This window comes from Strongylocentrotus purpuratus, unplaced genomic scaffold, assembly GCF_000002235.5.
Source record: "Strongylocentrotus purpuratus isolate Spur 01 unplaced genomic scaffold, Spur_5.0 spur5_scaffold_9, whole genome shotgun sequence".
Lineage (NCBI taxonomy): Eukaryota > Metazoa > Echinodermata > Echinoidea > Camarodonta > Strongylocentrotidae > Strongylocentrotus > Strongylocentrotus purpuratus.
The window spans coordinates 14,506,712-14,528,090 of NW_022145615.1; the positions used below are offsets into that span (position 1 = coordinate 14,506,712).

Consider the following 21,379-nt stretch of genomic DNA (forward strand, 5'->3'; position numbering starts at 1 on the left):
TGCATTTCATGATGAAGTTGACATTTTGACTTTACAAAACTGCTTTGGGATTTCTTTACCATTTAAAGCACTTTTTACCGTTTTGTGTTTCTGCATGCAAGCTAGACAACGAAAACCCTGTTATAGACGAAATATAAGTTTGGATTTTAGAAGGCAGTGGTACTTAATATCAATAAAGATATTAAATTGGCTAAATATGTTAGACTGTCACAAGAAAATGATTTCCAAGTATTGTAGAGGCAGCAACCCCAAAATGAATTCAACACATCGTAATTGACAAACATACATATGGCCTGTTTTATTGATAAAATCATCAATTTTGTCCTGTATGACATATTTTGTGTTTAACAAGACATGATCCATGTTACAAGAATACAAAAAGTGCTTCAGCCTAATTTAAATATAAAACTTCACTCAGGAATGTTGATTGTAAGTCTGTAATAAGGACTAGCTCCCATAAAGGCACTGAACAAGGAGAATGAGGTCTCAAAGTCAAAGTCTTTGTACCAGTAGATCAGCAAAGACACATGTTTAACTGTCAATACATATTGGCATATTTGTCTTATATAGAAGATTCAAAACCTTTCATTGTATTGTTGTTTTGTTTGATTGTGTTTATTTAAGAAGAAACACTATGATTTTGATCACTTAAGGTCAGTAATAAGGACAAGTCAAGGAATGTCCTATCTACTTCTACTTCTACGACGATACTCAGCAGGATCCATAAGTTAGGATGTAATGCTGAGGAATAAACTATCTAGTTCTTGGTCTAGATGCTGGGTGGAAGCGCTCCGGCCCTTGAAGCCCTCCAGTGAAGTAGCGTCAAAGTAAGAACTAAGAACTAAGATTACGAAAATCTGATATCACCAATGGAAACAGAAACATAAAATTACCCAGAGATGAAATTTTCTTTGGAACTAGTGGTAGTGGTACGAAATTGTGAAAATATTGACAAAAGATCGGTAAATTTTGCAATCTTTTGCGTCCGTTCCGAAAAATTATCAACTTACCAATAAGGGTCTGAAAATCTTTAATTTGAGAGCAGATTTCCTCAAAATTGTAAGTAAAATACAAAAAATGTGGTACTAACCGATTGTAGACGTGTCTAGACCATGATATCTTGCCTTGCAAATTATGATATTATTATTAGAGAATCTAGTCTAGACTAGATGTAGTCTAGATCTAGTCTAGGCCCTATTCCTTATTTTTGATGGATCACATTTTTCGATAAATCAACTGCAGATCTAAACCCACGTGTGTGACGTTAGGTGTCGTTGTTTTCATGACTTTTTTAGATGCAGCGCGCACGCACGATCGGACATCAAATTTTTTAGATCGCAATATCTCCGAAATCCTTTAACGATAAATTTCTTAGTTGAACGAATCTGTAGTAACACAACATGCCCAATACAACATATCATCCAGAAAATTTTAATATTTTGCATAATTTGTTAATTGAAAGACATTTTCAATGTGAAAGCTGCATTAAAGTCTTATTTGATAGCTAGAATGTCCAATAAGTACATTTTCAGTGATAATGGTCAAAGCAACTCACAGAGTTTTGTGCATAAACTTACTATGCCAAAGAAAATCACATTGTCTGTGTCCAATACAACATATAATAATTTGGGCTCTATCTTGTCAAGAAAAGGAAATTTATAGTTGGTTGTCTTATCTTCATAGGGCCCCCTGGTAGTACTATACTATGACAAATCTCCACTGCTGATTCCTATTTGTTACAGGATAGAAAATGTCGCCCTCTTCCAAAATAAATCATTACAATATGGCAGAACATCAAAGTAAAATAGTAACATTTTTAATAAGGATTTCTATCAAAAAACATGAACTCTCCTCATTCAATTACATCCAGAAATAGTTAATTCCTTGGCTTGGATCTAGCCTTTCATGCTGAATTGACTATAGCTACATTTTAAAACTGCAATGAGCAGGGTCTTTGTGATATTAATAGTTAATCAAAACCATAAAATACATAACTAATCATATTTCCTATGTAATGAAACTTTCCAAAGGTTGCTATGCGGCTCATTTCAAATTGAAATTTTATATTCAGTACTAAACAGCACCTTTATTGAGTGATTTTAAGATCGAATTGCACCTCCATTTCCCTAATCATAAACACTGTAATACTATCCTCCGCTACTTCACAACTCGATGTAAATACACAAGAGACTGGTCACGGGGTCAACTTAGGACAAATATCCTACTCCATTCATACCTAGATGGACATGGATTTAGTTCTGTACCCGGCTTTCATGGGTACTGTGAGTGGTATTCTGTTCATTGTATCAACAGCGTGAACTTTCGATTTCATGGTAGCAAGCTCGGTGTAAACTAAAACCTAATTTGAATCATGTCTAATCATATAGCAGCAGGGGCATATATATCCAACAGGCACAGGGGGGAGGGGGCAGTTAAGAAAAATTCTGACAAGCAGTAAAAAGTTTAAAAATTAAATTGGTATAGAGGTGTTGTGGTCTAGTGGATAAGTCAACAGACTGTGGATTGCATGGTTGGTGGTTCGAGTCCCACAACAGCACTATAAAGTTCTTTAGCAAGTCATTTATCTACATTTGCCACACTCGACCCAAGTGAGGTAAATGGGTACATGGCAGGAAGTAATTCCTTGAAATGCTAGAGTGCCACAATGGCAGCCGTGCTAAAGCCGGTTTCATAATTGTATAGCAGCGCCAGCAGTGTCAAGTTCGACAGACATGAGCCTATACAAAATCCCACTATTATTATTACTATTTTTATTGTTATTATTATTATTATCATTATTGCATTACCGTACTCAGGTCAAACATAGTGCCAAATGGTATGATTCCTATGTATGATATATGATGTTGAATACAGACACGTTTCAATACAGCCAAACCTGTACACCCACTTGAACCAATCCAAAGAGAATTTAAATGCTGAACTAAAAATATATAACAAAATTGAAGAGTCATTGATAAGCTTCTTGATTGTATGTGGCAGGGCATATGAGCAATAAACATTCCATAGAACATACTGATTAATGTATACAGCCACGGCATATTCACTGCGACATAATGGGAATTGTTTGAAAACGATCCTCCTGATGTTCATCATATAATTATCTCTCCCTTTCATACAATTTTGTCATTATTGGACTATCCCTAAATAATTTTTTTCAATTTCTATTTCATTATTACTGTATATAGTCTAATATTGACGCCATATCAAAACTTCCTGCATGCCTACGCATATTGCACTCTTGGGACTGTTATATAGATCTATTCATATCAATGTTGATTGTTCGACTGCCAATACCCGACCACCCACTAATCTCATTTACAGAATACATTATTCTAAGCCAGCAATTAATTTACATGACTCAGACTACTGTGGATTATCTACTTTGATGTGGGTATTAGAGACATCTTTCTTTTAAAACACAGGCCAATATTTACTACTGTTTGCAAAATAATACCATAAATGTCATATATCTCAATAATATGTCCTTGATTATATAGCTTAAACTGGTAATTAAACTTCATTCCTTTTTTGATAGGCTAAACATGATGCGAAAATTAGACCTTTAGAGCTTTCAATTACTACTCAAAATCATTCAATGAGTATGACGTATTAATATAGTCTATCCCCTCCCCCCCCCCCCCAAAAAAAAGAAAGACATTGTATAAATACATTATATCGATATACAATATCAAAATAATGTATTCAAACTATAACAGAAATCACCATAATTACGTACAAGGGTTAGGAAATGAGTTGATCCACAACTATGGACAATTATTGTAATTATTATTTTTCTTTCCATTTAAGTTCTTGATATTCTTTTATGCATCCCATGGAAAACATTCCAAGGCTTTTTTTCTTCAGTTTACCGACTCCGTTCATTCGCTTATAAATAGTTCTCTGCATGACAATATCTTCAAACCACCACCAATGCTCATAACACGCTTGAGGAAATGTGAACACATGTACTCCATTCTTACGATCTTTGCATTGGCTTCCAATTGCACAACTAAACTAAATTTAAGAACCTGTTCTTAACTTTCAAGACTAAACATGGTCTCGCTCGGGCGGCGTACCTCACTGCTCTAGCGCCCATAGACTATGGTCAACATCCCACAACCACCTTGATCTGGCTCCAGGACCCCACACCTGCAATCGATATGGTGATCGTGCCTTCTCCTCAGTCGCAACCAAACTCCAGAAAAATCTTCCTAGTGGAGTCTGTGATACCCTGTCCCATGATTCATTTAAGAGTGAATTAAAGTCACATCTTTTCTCATTCTTCATTACTTTACCATATTCCAAGCTAGTTAGCCCTTTTCTTAGTGTGGCGTAGCTGTATTACATTATAATATATTGTAATTAGGCCTACAATGTGATTCATTCTTTTATTTCTTTCTTTTTTCTTCTTCTTATTGACTCGATATTTTTGAAGGTGTCTGCATTGCACTGTGTGAAGAGCTGATCTGGCCATAGAGGCTGCACTATGAAAATCCAGGGTGTAAAATTGTCTTGTTAAATGTTATTAGAGTCATAATAATGGAGCTTAAACCAATGGCCTATACTACACGTTAAGCAAAGTGTCCAAGCCACAATTTCTATACCCTTTCCAATAGTAAAGTAAATGATTTCCATTATCCAGAGAGAAAATTATATGATTAAAAATAAATGGAAATCATGTGGATTGCATCTAAAGTAGTTTGATGTTTACTTGTAGATATGTCGTGGTCAAGTGGATCACTGGACTGGGGACCACACGGTACCAGTTTGAGTCCCGCCGCGGCATCAAGGTCCTTTGGCAAGACATGAATCTACATTTGCCACACTCAACCCAGGTGGGAATAAATGGCTACCTGGTAGGATTATTCCTTGAAATGCACTGTGCGCTGCTAATGGCTGCTGGAGCTAAAGCTAGGGTAATCATTTCCAAAGCTCTTCGGAAGCGCATAGAGATGTTATTTCATAATGTATTATGCACTATACAAGAACTGAATATTATATTATTAGTAGTATGGGCTCTGCTTATTCTTTTTTACCAACTTCACATTCAACCTGATTTTCTATCACTTTATTCATATACTAGCTGCAGTGAAAGCCTGGAGATATTTATGTAATTTGTCCATGATCTGTTTCCTACATGTAATAGTTTCCTTCTGTTTAGCCTTCAAGTGTTTTTTTTTTCTCATGAGTGAAATAACTGAAAAATTAAGATCACTTAAAAATATGCATTGGCAGCACTGAGACAAATCTGTGTTTAAATGTGCCAAATGCCAATTACCTGTATGTTTTCTATAAAACTCATCAGACAGAAATAATTTACTAGAAGTTTAAACATTCAGCAAAATCTAACTCGATCCCATGAGAGGTCATTTGCTGTCCTTAACAGAACTAAAATGTAACGTCCTTCATTTAATTAGAGTATTTTTGAATTTCCTGATTTAGTCTAGCCTGTCTAGGGAAGAGTTAAAGGAATTCTAACTTACCGTTACCACAAGATCCTTTTTGATGGTGTTATCAATGAGTATCTGTTCTCTACCGCTTCTGAATCTCCTGTAGTAAGCTAGTGCTCCACCAACCCAATACTTGGTATCTTCTGCAGGGCCTGCTACCTCGTTGAGACCCTTCGTCTCACCCATCTCATGGATCCCAAGAGTACTGCCAAGATCTTTACTTGATAACTTGATGGTGTGACTGCCAGTAGGGATCAACATCACATCTTGCAGACCTGGAAAAACAATAATATGTCTTAATTTTGTCATTCATTCATTCATTTCATTTATTTCATTCTCCATTAAAAGATACAATCAATATAAATACAAATAATTCATATACAAAATTTGAAAATGAAATGGGAAACTACATACATAAAGCTCTTATGCCTTGTACAATCATAGTTTCCTAATATACGAATACATGATATGGAAATAGTTATCATCATAGTTAATGATGTCATGCATTTAGTTATGAAATCGGGTACTGTATAGCGAGTATCCTATTTGCGAAAAGGTGTCACATGACACTCAACATTTTGTTATATGTGCACTAGCTATATTTTTTTTATATGAGCGTGCAATATAACAACCTTTTTTTGCACAGTATAATGCGTACAAAGGTGAATAGACCGCTCTATTATTGAAAGATCAAATGAAATCAGACAAAAATTAATTAAGTTAAGAATTTTTGAAGTTGTAATTACTGTAGATATGGGTACTTCAAGATGGCTGTTCAGAAATGTCTCTGTAGGCGCATTTATACTGTCAAATACCTCATTTTGAAAAGTCGCGATGTTTCGCGCACCCGTTTACACTTGTGCGGAAACATCACTGACTGAAAAGCTCAGTGATGTTTTGGCGTGTTTCAGTTGGTAATGCGCATGCGCGGCACTCCGATGCAAACACTTTCCTCTTTCTATCTTCCCTTGTTATTCTTTGTTTTTCCTTCTATCGCCTTCTCTTATGTTATTCTTTATCACTTCCTTCTATCACTTTCTCTTTCTGTGTTTCCTTATGTTATTCTTTATTTATTCCTTTTATCACCTTCTCTTATGTTATTCTTAGTTTTTTAATCATTCTATCACTTTCTCTTTCTGTCTTTCCTTATGTTATTCTTTGTTTCTTCCTTCTATCACTTTGTCTTTCTGTCTTTCCTGATGTTATTCTTTGTTTCTTCATTTTTGTATCACCTTCTCTTATGTTATTATTTGTTTTTTATCATTCTATCACTTCTTCTTTCTGTGTTTCTTTATTTTATTCTTTGTTTCTTCCTTCTATCACCTTCTCTTATGTTATTGGTTGTTTTTTTATCATTCTATCACTCCCTCTTTCTGTGTTTCCTTATGTTACTCTTTATTTATTCCTTTTATCACCTTCTCTTATGTTATTCTTTTTTTTTTTTTAATCATTCTATCACTTTCTCCTTCTGTCTTTCCTTATGTTATTCTTTGTTTCTTCCTTCTATCACTTTCTCTTTCTGTCTTTCCTTATGTTGTTCTTTGTTTCTTCCTCTGGTATCACCTTCTCTTATGTTATTCTTTGTTTTTTATCATTCTATCACTTCTTCTTTCTGTGTTTCCTTATGTTATTCTTTGTTTCTTCCTTCTATCACCTTCTCTTATGTTATTTTTTGTTTTTTATAATTCTATCACTCCCTCTTTCTGTGTTTCCTTATGTTATTCTTTGTTTCTTCCTTCTATCGCCTTCTCTTATGTTATTCTTTGTTTTTTTTCATTCTGTCACTCCCTCTTTCTGTGTTTCCTATGTTATTCTTTGTTTTTATCATTCTATCACTTTCTCTTTCTGTCTTTTCTTATGTTATTCCTTACGTTATTCGTTGTTTCTTCCTTCTATCACTTTCTCTTTCTGGCTTTCCTTATGTTATTCTTTGTTTCTTCCTCTGGTATCACCTTCTCTTATGATATTCTTTGTTTTTTATCATTCTATCACTCCCTCTTTCTGTGTTTCCTTATGTTATTTATTCCTTTTATCACCTTCTCTTATGTTATTTTTTGTTTTTTATAATTCTATCACTTCCTCTTTCTGTGTTTCCTTATGTTATTCTTTGTTTCTTCCTTCTATCACCTTCTCTTATGTTATTCTTTGTTTTTTATCATTCTGTCACTCCCTCTTTCTGTGTTTCCTTATGTTATTCTTTGTTTTTATCATTCTCTTTAAGGACGACATCTAGCTCCGCTCCTAAAGTTACGTCACCTAACATCGCGATGTTACAACTGCGAGCGTTTATACTTGCCAAACACGCCAAAACACGCCAAAACACGCCAAAAGATCACACTTCGATTTGGAATGTTTTGGAATTGGCATTTCTGCCGGTAATGCGTAGTTGCCCTTGGTAACATCGCGGTCAGGCTCCGGTTTGGCATTTTTTGGCGTGTTTGGATGACAATGTAAATGCCCCTACTGATGTAGTGCTGGACAACTTTCCTCATTTGTTTCAACACAAAAAATGATTAAAGTTTCCCAAAAAAATTCTTCTTCAAAATGTATGACTAAGGAGGGCCTTTCAAACTTTCACCAATCTGTTCCTCTCATTTTTCTGCTTTCATATATATGAACTTATTACAAAGGTGGGATTGCCCTTTAAATTACACGTACACACACAAACCTGTCTACAAAGTTTTTGGAGGTACCTCCTCTCCAGAATACTGACTGGCAAGGAGTTCAGAGTATGTTTAGCTAATCATCCTCTGCTTAACAAACTGTTTTCATTGTAGATCCATGGTAGGATTACTTAATCTTGAGATTACACTAATCCCATTATCTAGCTGTAAGTGAGCTGTTTCCTTAGGGATCAAAGAAGCCTGCTGATAAACCCAACAAAGGGTCTCTTCGGTAGTCTTTTCTACAGTAGACCCATTTACATTGCAACAAAAAAACAATTTGAAAAACCCCTGTTCTTTTTTAAACTATCATTTACACTCCTGTATAAAACTGTCTGTGTTTGCTTGCCAATGAATCATTCAGGGTTTTTTGTTGAGTACTGCTCTACATGTGATAGTGCGGACACTTGGAGAGTTACAAGAACAAAAACCAGATCAATTCACCCACGGTTTGAGAGCAAGTATTTCCTATGCAAAAACTGACAGAGTTTGGCCTGAGTTTAAAACAAAAACACACTTCAGAGGTGGGTTTTTTGTCACTTTTCAAAGCAACTTCCGACAAAAACTTTGGAAAGTGAGAAAAGACCAAAAGTTTTTGCTTCCAATGTAAATGCCTCTAGCGGCAACACATGGCCATGGAGCGAATGGGGGTTTTCTTCTTGACCCAGAGGTCATTTGGATATCCTGATTAGAGATAAGCCTAATTAATCTCATCCAGGTAGTATTCTGGTGACAAATAGGATGAGAAGGGTTATGTTAGGATTACAGTTACAAACTGGTTTCATATTCTCATCATATATGCCTCACCTTCTTCAGATTTTTTTTGCAAGAAACGGTAAAAAAACTTTATTCATAGAGATTTTTTTGTCATCGCTCTGCATCGATACTACAAACTGATTCTTTCTTTCTTTATATGGTAATTTAAGATATAAGTGTTTTATTAGCACCTATTAAGTTCTGATTGAGTGTTTAATGTTACGGTAATTAATAGCAACATTATATTTGTGAAAATGGGTGAAATAGCGCATACATATTGGAGATAGACCTTATGATATAACACTAAGTAAGTGCCTTATTACACTACTACAAGGCGTTTACTTCTTACCAATAATTGTACCCTATATATTATGCAACATGCAACGCAACCATGAAGGGCTATGTGCGTTTAATAGCAACAATTTCTTATTGTCAAAAGATTCATTTTTTGTAATCATAATATTTGTCCTGTTCCCTTAGGAAGAAATCTTACACATGTACATTACAAAAATTATGTATATATATTTGGAAAACAAAGCCAAATATCAACAAAGTGTCATCATTGATTTTTCGTTTCATTTTCTACTCTAATCGATTACAGATCCAATATGTGGAATAATGTTAACATATATATACACACACACACCCACACATATATTTATAAATATATATACATACATATATATGCATATGTATGAAATAAAAAGAATCCTTGCAAGTTTCACATTTAGTACCGGTATTTCTTCTTATTCCATATATCTTTGGATATATGGATTATTAACATCATAATTTATAAGAGGATATAGAACAATGTTGCACATCTTTACCAATGCTGAGCCATTCATAGTACATCATTATAATAACTAGTCATTGCTCATATTGTTATGAAAGTGCAATATGACATGTCAATTAACGTCTATCACCATCAAAATATCAACCCAATTACTTCAAGGTCACCATCGGGTCATATTGAGGTAATAGTTGACCAGCAAATATTTGCCCTGAAAGCTACTGGTGAGTCTTCAACATAAGACCCTTCCTCCCATCACTTACAGGTAGGAGGAAATCAATTATATTGGGCTTTATTTCTCAGTCTGTAAATCTGTCAAAGAAACTTCCAGGTCAAGAGAGAGGTTCAAAATGATCTCAAATCAGATGGGATAATGTACGTTTTGTTATCTGCCACTAAAATCAGAATAAATGAAGTTCGCATATCCCTTCATCCTTCATACAAGGAAAAGCGATGTATTCTCTATCATTGTACCATAATATTTTGAACATTTAAGTGAGAGTGTTCGATGCTCTGATTCCAGCCATACCATGCTATCCTGCCGAATATAGAGAATAATCCACCAGTATTTCTGTATTAACGTAATCTTGAACGATTAGCACCTGGCTTTATATTAAATCAGTTTTCCTGAGAGCCAAAAATCATGATTGAATTTAAGGCAGCACAGATGTCACATAACATGAATAATTTCCTGTTTTGCACATATATTAAAAATAAAAAATAAATAAATCAGAGCAACATTCAGCTATTTAGTTCACTTCCCCTTCAAATTGACAGACACAGGTCATCCAAAATTTCACATCTCATAGGCATGAATAGATATTTTCTTCAATTTCTGTCTCCTCTTTAAGATTCAAAAGGGTTCTAAAAACTAAAAATGCCTGGGCATTATAGCATTTTAATACCTGTTCACTCCAAAGCCCAAAGTTACTGACATGAATAGTAGCAGGATTGCTTTACTTCAGGCTTGGTCCAGACTTCTAATCTTAATCTTCTTTGAGATGAGGAAATTAGAGCATTCCAAATTTAGTTTAAAGAATGGTATATCACATACATTACCAAGTAATATTGATTTGTATGATAAAACATGAATTTACACAATCATTATCATTTAGTTGATGTTTAATGTCTGATTAAAGCTCTGGTAGGGCTATCAGCTTAATGCACTCATCATGCTCATCAGATATCAGATATAGTGAAATATTAAATGTGGGCAGTAATTAACAAGACAAAATAGCTTAGAATTGCCCATAAATGGTATGCAGTACAATCTTTTTGTAGATACGTAGCGGCATTTGATCTCTTTTTTTTTCTTCATATAATGGCAGGGGGTATGAGAAAGCATTTATGAGGTCTGGCATAAGAAATTATGTGAGATGTTGCTATAAAACATAGACAAAGTCAAAGTATCAGGTAAAGCAGATAAAATTAATATTTTCCTGTTGGATGTATTGTGATCAAGGTTTTGAATTAGGGACACTTGACTACAAATTTGACTGTTCACAATAATATGACTCAATAAGTTTGACTTTCTGAACCTTTGTTACTTCAAAAGAATCAAAAGTGATGCCGACCTTGATAGCCAACAGTCTAAATATGATATAATGGTAAAATACAAAGATATACAAATATATTCACCATGTTTACTTGGCTGTCATAACTCGGTATTTGACATACAAACCATCTGCTCAGATTATTTATAAAGAATGAAGTAAGATTAAACGTCTCTGAAATCAAGAATCAAATTCCATCCGATAAAATTTCAATTGCTAAGTTCTCAGATTTGAAAGTTTAGATTTGGTATTATCGAGGGAGGTAACCCTTTGAATAACCCCTTTCCAAATTCAATTTAGGAGTCCTAGCCCGAGGCTATTATTGACAGGGTGTGTGCCTGCAAGGAAGATGATAGATGCGTTCCATCCATCTCACACAACTCAAATCTTCTCACGGATTAAAAACTATCTTGCTGCTGAACAAATCACCTTGCTCAAGGCATCCAAACAAATTTGCAGTTCAAAAATGCAAGTTAACTCTATTTTCGTTTGATATTAATACAAGGGCATTTTATAGGTCCAATCCAGCTAGTTTCAATGTCACACATGATTTACAACATGACTTTGACGAACGCAAGAATTTCTTTGGCAAAATGTTGAAGAACTAATCTAAAGAAGTACACTTATGTATGGCATTCTACTTGTATTTAACAAAACATGTATCTGTTACTGAAATAAGGGTAAACCTAAATCTTATAACACAGTAGTGCCTGTGAATACAATTGTAAGATAATACTAATCTAGTAAATTTGATACTAAACTTGATAGACCCCAAAGGTAGGTACCATGTGAAATCAATATTTATTGTTGGAATAGTGAAACAGACAGAAGGCAAACCAAAAAGCACATCCAGTGGATTTTTCCCATGCTCTAGGGACTTTGAGGGGTGTAAGGATGCACCTATCTGTGACCCCTCTTGACCCCTTATGTTTGGTTTATCCTGGAGTCATTGATCTAGACAGGGTTCACTAACATCCCAGTGCTATACAGTGTAACACAGTCATATCAACTCAAGTATTGCCTTCTTCACACATCCACCTACCGTGCGATTGAACTCTCTAAACTCCCTAAAGATTGCAATCGGTTGAAAATCATTCATTGTTGTTCCAATGTAGAAAGAAGAATACTCATAACTTGTATAGTTGCTTGTAAAGGCAAAACAAACAATGTTAACAAATTCATAAATAATCTTTGAGATGAAATTGATATGGTTCCCCACTACCTAATTATGGTCTGATTTTGACTGGTCTAGGACAACAATAACATTGTATTTCCTAAAATAAATGACCTAATAGTTTTGAAATTAATTTTCTAATTTACAAACGCAAATTGTAAACAAAAATGTCAGATGATTTAATAGAGATTGTAAGTGATTTCCGGTACTCATAAACATTCACTAACTAAATTGGAAAGGCACGTATACAAGGCAGGATAAGTCAGTAACAAATGTGAAAATAAAACTTGATGTTAACAGCACCCTGTATTGGATACAAGATATGACTGCCCGGGGGAAGACAACTCTCTCATTTTTTCTCACAGTTTATACCAGACTGTTTCGGACCATTTTTACTGAAATCAAACATTGCAAAATAAGGATCATTCATGCTTGGTGGTATTTGACTCATGACACCCCTCCTATTCTGACAAGAAACGATATCAAATTCCATAATTGCAATGTTATAAAGCATAATTATTGCTAGCATGAATGTAAAATAGTGACACACAGGTTCAAACATCTTTTGTACTAAAAAAATCAAAGTCAAAATGCATGTGAAAGGTTTACATGCAGTTTGAGAACATTGCACAGCGATGCATCTTCCTGTTTTAGAATCAAGGAGTCAGGAACCCCTGTTACGCCTTACACAGTGCCTAGGCTTAAGCCAGTCCTCAGGTAAGCCTAAAAGGCATTCAGAAGGCCGGTGAAAAAAGCAGGCCCTTAATTTCACAATTTACACTGTAGTTTGAAAAGTTTAATCTGACATTATTCAAGGTTAGGCTTTACCATATAAGGACCTCATGGTGCCCATCATGAAGAAATATCATATGGTAATGGGCTTGTCTTAGAAGAAGAACAAGAAGAACACTAAGAACAAGAACAAAAAAGGAGAAGAAAAAGAAAAAGGATGAATAGAAGAAGAAAAAGTAGAAGAGGAAGAAGAAAAAGTAGCAGAAGAAAAAAAAGTAGAAGAAGACAGGATAAAAAAGAAGAAGAAGAAGAAGAAGAAGAAGAGAAACGAAAGAGTAATAGAATTAAATGAAATATGGAATACAAGACAATAAAAAACAATTTACATTCGTACAAAGAAATGGTACAAATTGATTTTGTTAATGAACATTTTTTTTCTGTTTTGTGTTAAAGAAGCCCAAGAATTGTTTTGAAGATTGGCAAGACTGAGCATGTGGTCAACAGACATTGACCCGTTCATCTCAGACCACTTGCATTCAAATGGCCCCCTGTGATATCATTCCAGTCATATATATCAGTTGGATCCCACTTGGGTATTTCTTTCAAATCAATTTTGGAAATGGTCTCTTTGAGATAGTTGACCCGTATAAAGCTGCCAATAAGAGGAGGACCTCTATAGTGACATTCACACTGCAAGCAAAAACCATTGTGTTTTTTTTTCTCTCACATCCCAGAGTTTTGTCAGAAGTTGATAGACAACTTCCGGTAAACACAACAAAAAACAAAATAAAAAACCCACTTCTGGAATGTGTTTTTTATTAAATGCAGGCAGAAAATCAACCTGTTTTTCCAGTGTAAATCCACGCTCTCAAAAACAGCGGTCAATTAATCTGGTATTTGGTCATGTGACCCTCCTAGTAACAAGTGGCGCATGCGCACAACTCTAAAAACAACAGAACTATCAAGCACCAACGTTTTTTTTCATGGGTTTTTCCAGTAGTGTAACATGGCAGTGCAAAAAAGAATGACAGTTTTTTTCAGTGGTTTTTATGCAATGTAAATGAGCCTAAAGTTAAGATTTCAGATGGTCACAACACCAAGATTTCAATATATTGAGTGATGTCTAAATTACACCTTAGTTCCATATTATGCTAACAACTTGCAAGATAATTCTACTTTCTATAGTACGTGGAAAGCAACAAATCTGACAGTTTGTCGGTTTTCTTTGGAATTATTTGGAATCCACCGCCTGGGCTTGCTGGTATGTATCAGTAATTTCATTGCTATCACCTCAGTCCTAATTCTTTACACTCCTTCATGAACAGTGACTAAAACAAACAAAAGGTCTGCGAGCCTTACAGACCTAATTACGCTCACCTGAGACGATGAAAGTAGGGACGTAACCCCCATCCACTTTCAACCAGGAACATATTATTTATTGAAACAGTATATAGGGCACTCTGGGGGATGCTGCCCCAAGCCCCTCCCCCATGGGGGGGGGGGGGGGCATATACCCAATTTAAACAACTTTAAATCTCCCTTTCCTCCAGGTGATTCGTACAAATTTTGGCTAGAATCCAGCAACAGGTTTTCAAGAAGAAGAAGAAAATGTGGAATTACTGCCAGAGGAACTTTGGGGGCACTGTCCCCCTGCCCTGCCCCCCCCCCTTGGGGATACATTCCCAATCAAAAAGAATTATATCTCCATTGCCTAATTCCTACCAAGTTTGGTTGAAATCTGGTCCGTTTTCGAGAAGAAGTTGAATATGTACAAATTTTACAGATGACTGACAGCAGAAGTCAGACAAAGAGCGATCTCAATAGCTCACCAGTACTTGAGCCTTTGGCTCAGGTGAGCTCAAGACTTTCAATCCCATTCTCAGTAAGGTATCTGCCCTACTATGCCCTTCAGATCTAAATGTTTTCTTGAGGGAGCAGTTCATATCTTAATGATAGAATGGTAGGGGGAAATTGCCTTTAAAACCGTTTCTAACTGCATCAATCCTGTGGGTGTACAGTGGATTGAGGTTACCTGGGGGACGTGTCATTTTAATAAATCATTTAAATCGATACATATCATGTCCTTAAGTGATAACAAATAGAACTGCTGGGTAAATTGCATAGCAAATGCCATGTAAAATGTCAGATGGAATCCCCCCCCCCCACTTCCCTCCCCCACCATAAAAGTGTAGAGTGAAGAGCGGATGACCTTAGGAAGATACAGAGATGATGTCCTCCAGGACTCCAAACAGATGAATTTGATCAGGTGCTATGTTTATGTGCTACATGCATGCCCTTGCAGTTGACCCTCTCAGTCTTATCATAAACAATAGTGGAGAGTCTCAGGGGAATATGGCCACTGTGAAGAGTGTATAGGCCTGTCCTCATCAGCTCGAGATTGCCAAAATAGCCCGCTATTTCTGATTTGGGAAATAATCCTGAAGTTACAAATCGCGTCTTCATCAGCTCGAGACTTGACCTCAAAACTTGAAACTCAAGCTCAAGAAATTAGCTCAAGATATTTTGCTCAGCATTTGCGCATAGTGCGTGTCTTCGGGCTGGTGATGACGCACCAGACAAATAGCGGGATAGTTTGCCAAATAGCGTGATATTTTGCAAACTAGCTTAAGATATCTTGGGATGATTATCTCGACCAAATATCCCTCTAATTGCAAGTTCGGGCTGATGAAGACGCAAATTAACTGGATAATTTGCGATCAGGATAGTTCAAATAGTGGGATATTTGGCAATCTCGAGCTGATGAAGCCAGGCCTTTTGAGATGATCTGTCCTCTACAGATCCTGGGGAAGTTCTTGCGGTGATGGCATTTAGAAAAAAAGGTTTCAGATAATAAGTGCACTCACTCGCTGGAGACTAGACTCGATGGAGAATATCAAGATGGTATGTGTGACCTGGGGTCTGTTTGAAGACACACATTGGACCACGGAGTTGGTTGACTCACATGACACTCACGCCATGGTCAGTTCCGTAGTCAGTGTGGTGATCAGGAAATCAAAGAAATGCCAACATCTTCATCCTTTAAACATATTATGTTCTATCTTTTGTTAAAGTACAGCCAATCAATACATTGACATTAGAAAGCATATCTTTCACAGCATTAGTACTGACTATGAATGATACTTACATGATATTTAAATAATTTTCAATGACAGGAAGTAAAGTTATATTTTAAATCTACAACTGAGATTTAAATGGAATTTTTTTTAATAGTCAACTAACAAGCAAAGTAAGATCAACAGAATTGTTGGACGAGATATGATCTATGGAAAATCTAATCAGCACTTTAAAAACCTTATGTTCTAGTGAAGAATACTTCACTTGATATTATTCTCATCTTTACAAGCACCCCAGCATTTCTGAAACACTGTAATTTAAAGGGATCATTTAACAATGTTAAATCTGAGATACACGGCTCTACATGTTACCAGTGTCTGTGATATGGTGTAATATTAAAGCCCTAAAAAAATTGTGCTTCAAAATGATTAAGAAGTGCCTCAAAAAAGTAAAAATCTTTGAGTGACCAGTTTTACCATACTCGTTTTCCCCAATAGACTGTAGTGTTATGAAAACGGTTGAGAGAACGGTTTTCAAAATTTGTTATTCCAATCATTAATATCTTGATAATCAGACAAGCGATCGGCTTGTAAATGTCACGGAGTTCCTGACTGGCCTAAAGGTTTATAATTATCATTGCAGCATGAGCTAAATCAATGATTATTTCTAAAGGATCTAAGACAAAGTTACCGGAACCCTTTAAAGAGCTTCTTCTCGTTACCTGGACACAACATCATCTGCTCAGAGTCACAAGGGCATCAATGCTTAATCAAGGGCAATCCAACCCTTAAAGTTCATTTGATTGAAAGCAGAAAGATCATAGAAACAGAATGGTGAAAGTTTGAAATAAATCAGACCAATAATAATAAGAAAGTTATAAATGTTTGAAATATGAGATCACTGCTATTTTGTCAGTGGATTGTGTACTTTCACGTTTATCGTGAACAAAAATATCATTATTTTTTGTTTTTCTCCCAAGTGCCTTCACCCTTGAGGCACTACTCAAAATATATTATGAATAATACATTATTACAGGTCCTCTAAAGAGAAGAGACCCTCCTGAGTCATACATTTTTTAAATTGAAATTTTTGTCACTTTGTGTGTTGGAACAAATGGGGAAAATTTTCCGGAACTACATCACAGAGACCTTATTGATTCAGTCAATTAAAAAGACAATACCTACAGTGATTGCAACTTTCAAAAATTCATAACTGTCTCATAAGAATTGTCTGATTGCATTCAAACTTTCAGCTTCTCTGATATTTCTGCTTTAATTCTTCTTGAGAAGTTTGCTATCAAGGTTGGATTTCCCTTTAAGTGCTACATCCTTCTAGCTATCAGTAGATGAATAATTTCAAAAGACTTGTATCATAATACTGAATTACTGAACACATATGTAATATTACAAGTACATGTTGATCATCTGCTGAATTCCATTTGTGCAAGGTCCCTTTAAACAGTACTTGACAAATATCCAATCTTCTGTTAATATTAAAGAAACTGTGGAAATTGGTGCTGACAATCCTAACCTATTATGTACAACCACTTGTTTATATTCAACAATACACCCAGGTCATACATATGCTGCAAACTCATTGCCAAGAGTGCTTAACGTAATCAAATGTATAAGAGCACAATTTTTGGGGGGAAAATAAATAGTTTATTTATAGTTAGTTTTCAAAAGTCATTGAATAATGTACCATAAGTTTTGTATGTAGGCCTTGGTTGTGTGGAGATGTCAAAATGAACTGTATTTATGGATATTATTTCTTCAAACCCCAAAAGTTATAACAGAAACAAATGTAAGATAAGGGAAAAGATAATGGGATGCTTTTTTCTACTAATGGATTGGTTTAATATTTGAAAGAGAGAGAGAGGAATTGAGAGAGTGACAACAACACAAAAAGCTATAATTCACTTTTATAAATTCTAATCATCCAGCTAATCATGCTCTTCAACAACATTCATCACATGCATGTCATAATTGCTTTCCTTCGCATTCTGTGCGAAATAGATTTCCAAATGAATTATCTCAAGTAACAATAAGGATTAGAAGAGAGGAGAATTAAGAGGTCTTAATAATTCTCACAAAAACTGCAAATTCTACATTTTGAAACTATTTAGTGAATGCAAAGATAGTGAATTTTGCAGAGATGGTTTGCTAAACAGTGTTATACAATCTGCCATATTCCCAGGGGCTGTGAGTCATGTGGGAGAGTTGAGCAATCCTTACACATGTGCACCATGTGTCTTCCAGTGCAAACTATATCTTGTCTATATGAGATGACATAATGGGGTCACAACTACAAGACAACATTTCCAGATCTTAAGTCAATTAAAACAAATGGCTCATTCTTTCCAGATCATAGTCTGTAACAGCTATCTCACTGAAAGATTTTTTTTTTTTTGATTTTTTTTTTTTTTTTAGGGGGGAGAAGGGATTATATTGTGAAATTGTGAATAGCAAGTTGAGGTATCACTGTATATCTGTTGATATCTGGTCACACCAGCAGTCCCTGTAAGGAGAGCCCCACATAGGCCAATCACATTACTTTGCTGCTGCTCAGATGATGTTATGAATCACTAATCTATAAAAAAATAAAATAAAAAAAGTAACTAGACATTTCTTACACATGTAACATAAGAAATGTGTGGAACACACAAGGTAATGGCATGGAATTGTGCACTTTTATTGGAAAAAGGCAAAATTGCATGGCACAAAAGCAACTAGATCTAAAAGCAAGCCTGACCCTACCAGATTAAAATATTGATATTGATATTGATGAACAAATTATATATTGCATTGTATTTAGTATTTATTGTCCATTTCTGGATATTTGCTAAGGAATGTCAATAATGTTTAATTGATCTGTACATATTATGACAAACATAAAAAAGATAGGAATAGATTTGTTATTACAGCTCAAATACATATTACAATTGTATGAAAATGGAAATATGTGACTATACTGCTCATAAATGTTAAATTTAAAAAGGTTAATCACATCACTGTAGAGTGTACAACATTTACTCCACACTCATTTTTAGGATTAACAACATTTCAAACTTTAGATCACACACGATACTCTAGGACGTCCTAGCTTCCCTAGTAACTCCTTATCCTAAATAACATCAGTAATTATTATATGAATTTCAAACAAAAGTGAGTTTTTAAGACAAATGAAATTTCAAATATTTAGATTTATATTCTGCCATGATTTTCAATTATGATGACACTTTTCATTTTCTCGAAATCCAAATTCCTTGTTGTCTATTGTCTTGGTGATGATTTCTGAGCCCAAGATAATATCAATGGTTTGGATTATTTTAATTTTCATTGCTCTATTATAATTCACTAAAATTTCTATGTTTTATCCGATGGATACATTTCATCTACCATTCAATTCCCTTGTGTAAGATAGGAAAGACAATTGTCACAAGAATTTGATTAAAATAGAACTAGATTTTCCTGTTGAGTCCACCATAGTATAAAACCAGTAATGGGATGAAAAATACATGGGTCTTCTATTTTTAAATAGCGTCTTAAATTTGAGCTTAGATGTCAACCATGGAGTGCTGCCTTTATCAAGATGAATTATAAGAAGAAATTAACCATTCAAATGTGTCACATGAAACCTTTAGTGCAGTACATTTTCTCATATTCAGGGCTTTATAGTGGTAAATCTTGCCTATTTCAAATGCATTCCAGTAACGACGCATAGATAAGATTCTTGATGTAAAATAATATTGTCATCCAGGGGCAAAACAAATTGTGTAGGCTTAACATAAAGACAGTGTATATCAATCATACTCTGTTCGTAAGAGTTAGTCTACATACAATGACTACTACAGCAGTCCTATGGCCTATGCCATATGTGAAGTAGGAAAGTCATTTAAGACCCAATCCATTAACTTGACAATATTACAGCTTTCATTAAATCCAAGATTAACTGAAGAATATATGCATCACATTTTGATGAGTAATTTGATTTGATGCAATGTGCGTGTTTGTGGTCAAATAGCCAGAGGCATTGAGGAAAAGACTTGTGGTAGTGATTGGAAATGAAAGGCCGACTCTGACCATGGACTTACTAGACAGTCCATGCTCTGACTTTGTGTGAAAGTTACCAATGTGAAGAAATTAGATAACAACCTGTCAGGTCTGCTGACCATCTTGGTTAGACTGGTCAATTAAAAAGAGAGAGAGAGGGAGGGAAAGGGAGGGAAAGGGAGGGAAAGAGAGAGAGAGAGGGGGGGAGAGAGAGAGAGAGGGGAGAGAGAAAGAGAGAGAAAGAGAACTGTTTGAATTTTATATTAGGAGAAATTTCAGTGACAGAAAAAAAAATGAGCACAAAATTGAAAGTGAAAGCACAATTTTGATAGTGTAAGGAGTGGTTTCAGACAGAACATTCATGCATCTTTGTACATTAAACCATCTTAAATCGGGAGTGTGTTATTCACTTGTAACTAAGTATGAGTGGGTATAAGGAAGTGTACACCATAACCTCCCTGCCCTAGCCGGTGTAAACATAATATCTCTCCACTCCATCATCTTCAGAACAACTCCCTCTTGTACAGGAGGTTTCAGACTTTAATTGCCTTCCTCTATTTGTGTTTGTTCAACTCATGTTTCTATCCGTCAATGTGTTTGTCTGGCTTACATTTCTATCCAGCCAGCCCGACTAACCCCATTCCTTACCTCGATACCATCACCCTCTTACGACTCCTTGCAGTGGGGGTGGCGTGGGGTAACTCCTTCATACAAGACATGTTTACCACTGAGGAACCTACAGATTGCTACTTCATAACTACATGGAACGGTACAGCCATGATGATGATTTATTTTAAACTACATTCACCAAATGTACCCAAACTGATGAACTGTCTCGATGCAGAAACTTAGGACATCTAGTAAATTGTCTCTTACAGAACATCATAAAAGCTAATATCTCCAGTGTTTATCCATTCAGTAACTGACGATCACAATGACTTTCAAGAAATTCACTCTTAGGAATTTCAATAGCCTAGTGGATGTGGTCATTTCTTACATACACGCATCGTGACCCCAAACATGATTTATAAGGCAATACAACAAGATGTTGACAGTCTGTAAGGGGGTGGTAGATTGTGACGGGTAGCCGGAATGAGTGGGGGTAGACCTCGA

General features: G+C 35.4%; 1 protein-coding gene across 2 annotated transcripts in view; it reads right to left on the minus strand.

Annotated features, from left to right (window-relative positions):
- LOC115920715 (ADAMTS-like protein 1) overlaps window positions 1-21,379 on the minus strand; it is a 57,086-nt gene that overhangs the window by 5,650 nt on the left and 30,057 nt on the right. For both annotated transcript variants that reach the window (XM_030977215.1, XM_030977216.1), the window contains one exon: window positions 5,505-5,746. In XM_030977215.1, the coding sequence (XP_030833075.1) occupies window positions 5,505-5,746 (242 nt within the window). The remainder of the gene's footprint in view (window positions 1-5,504; window positions 5,747-21,379) is intronic.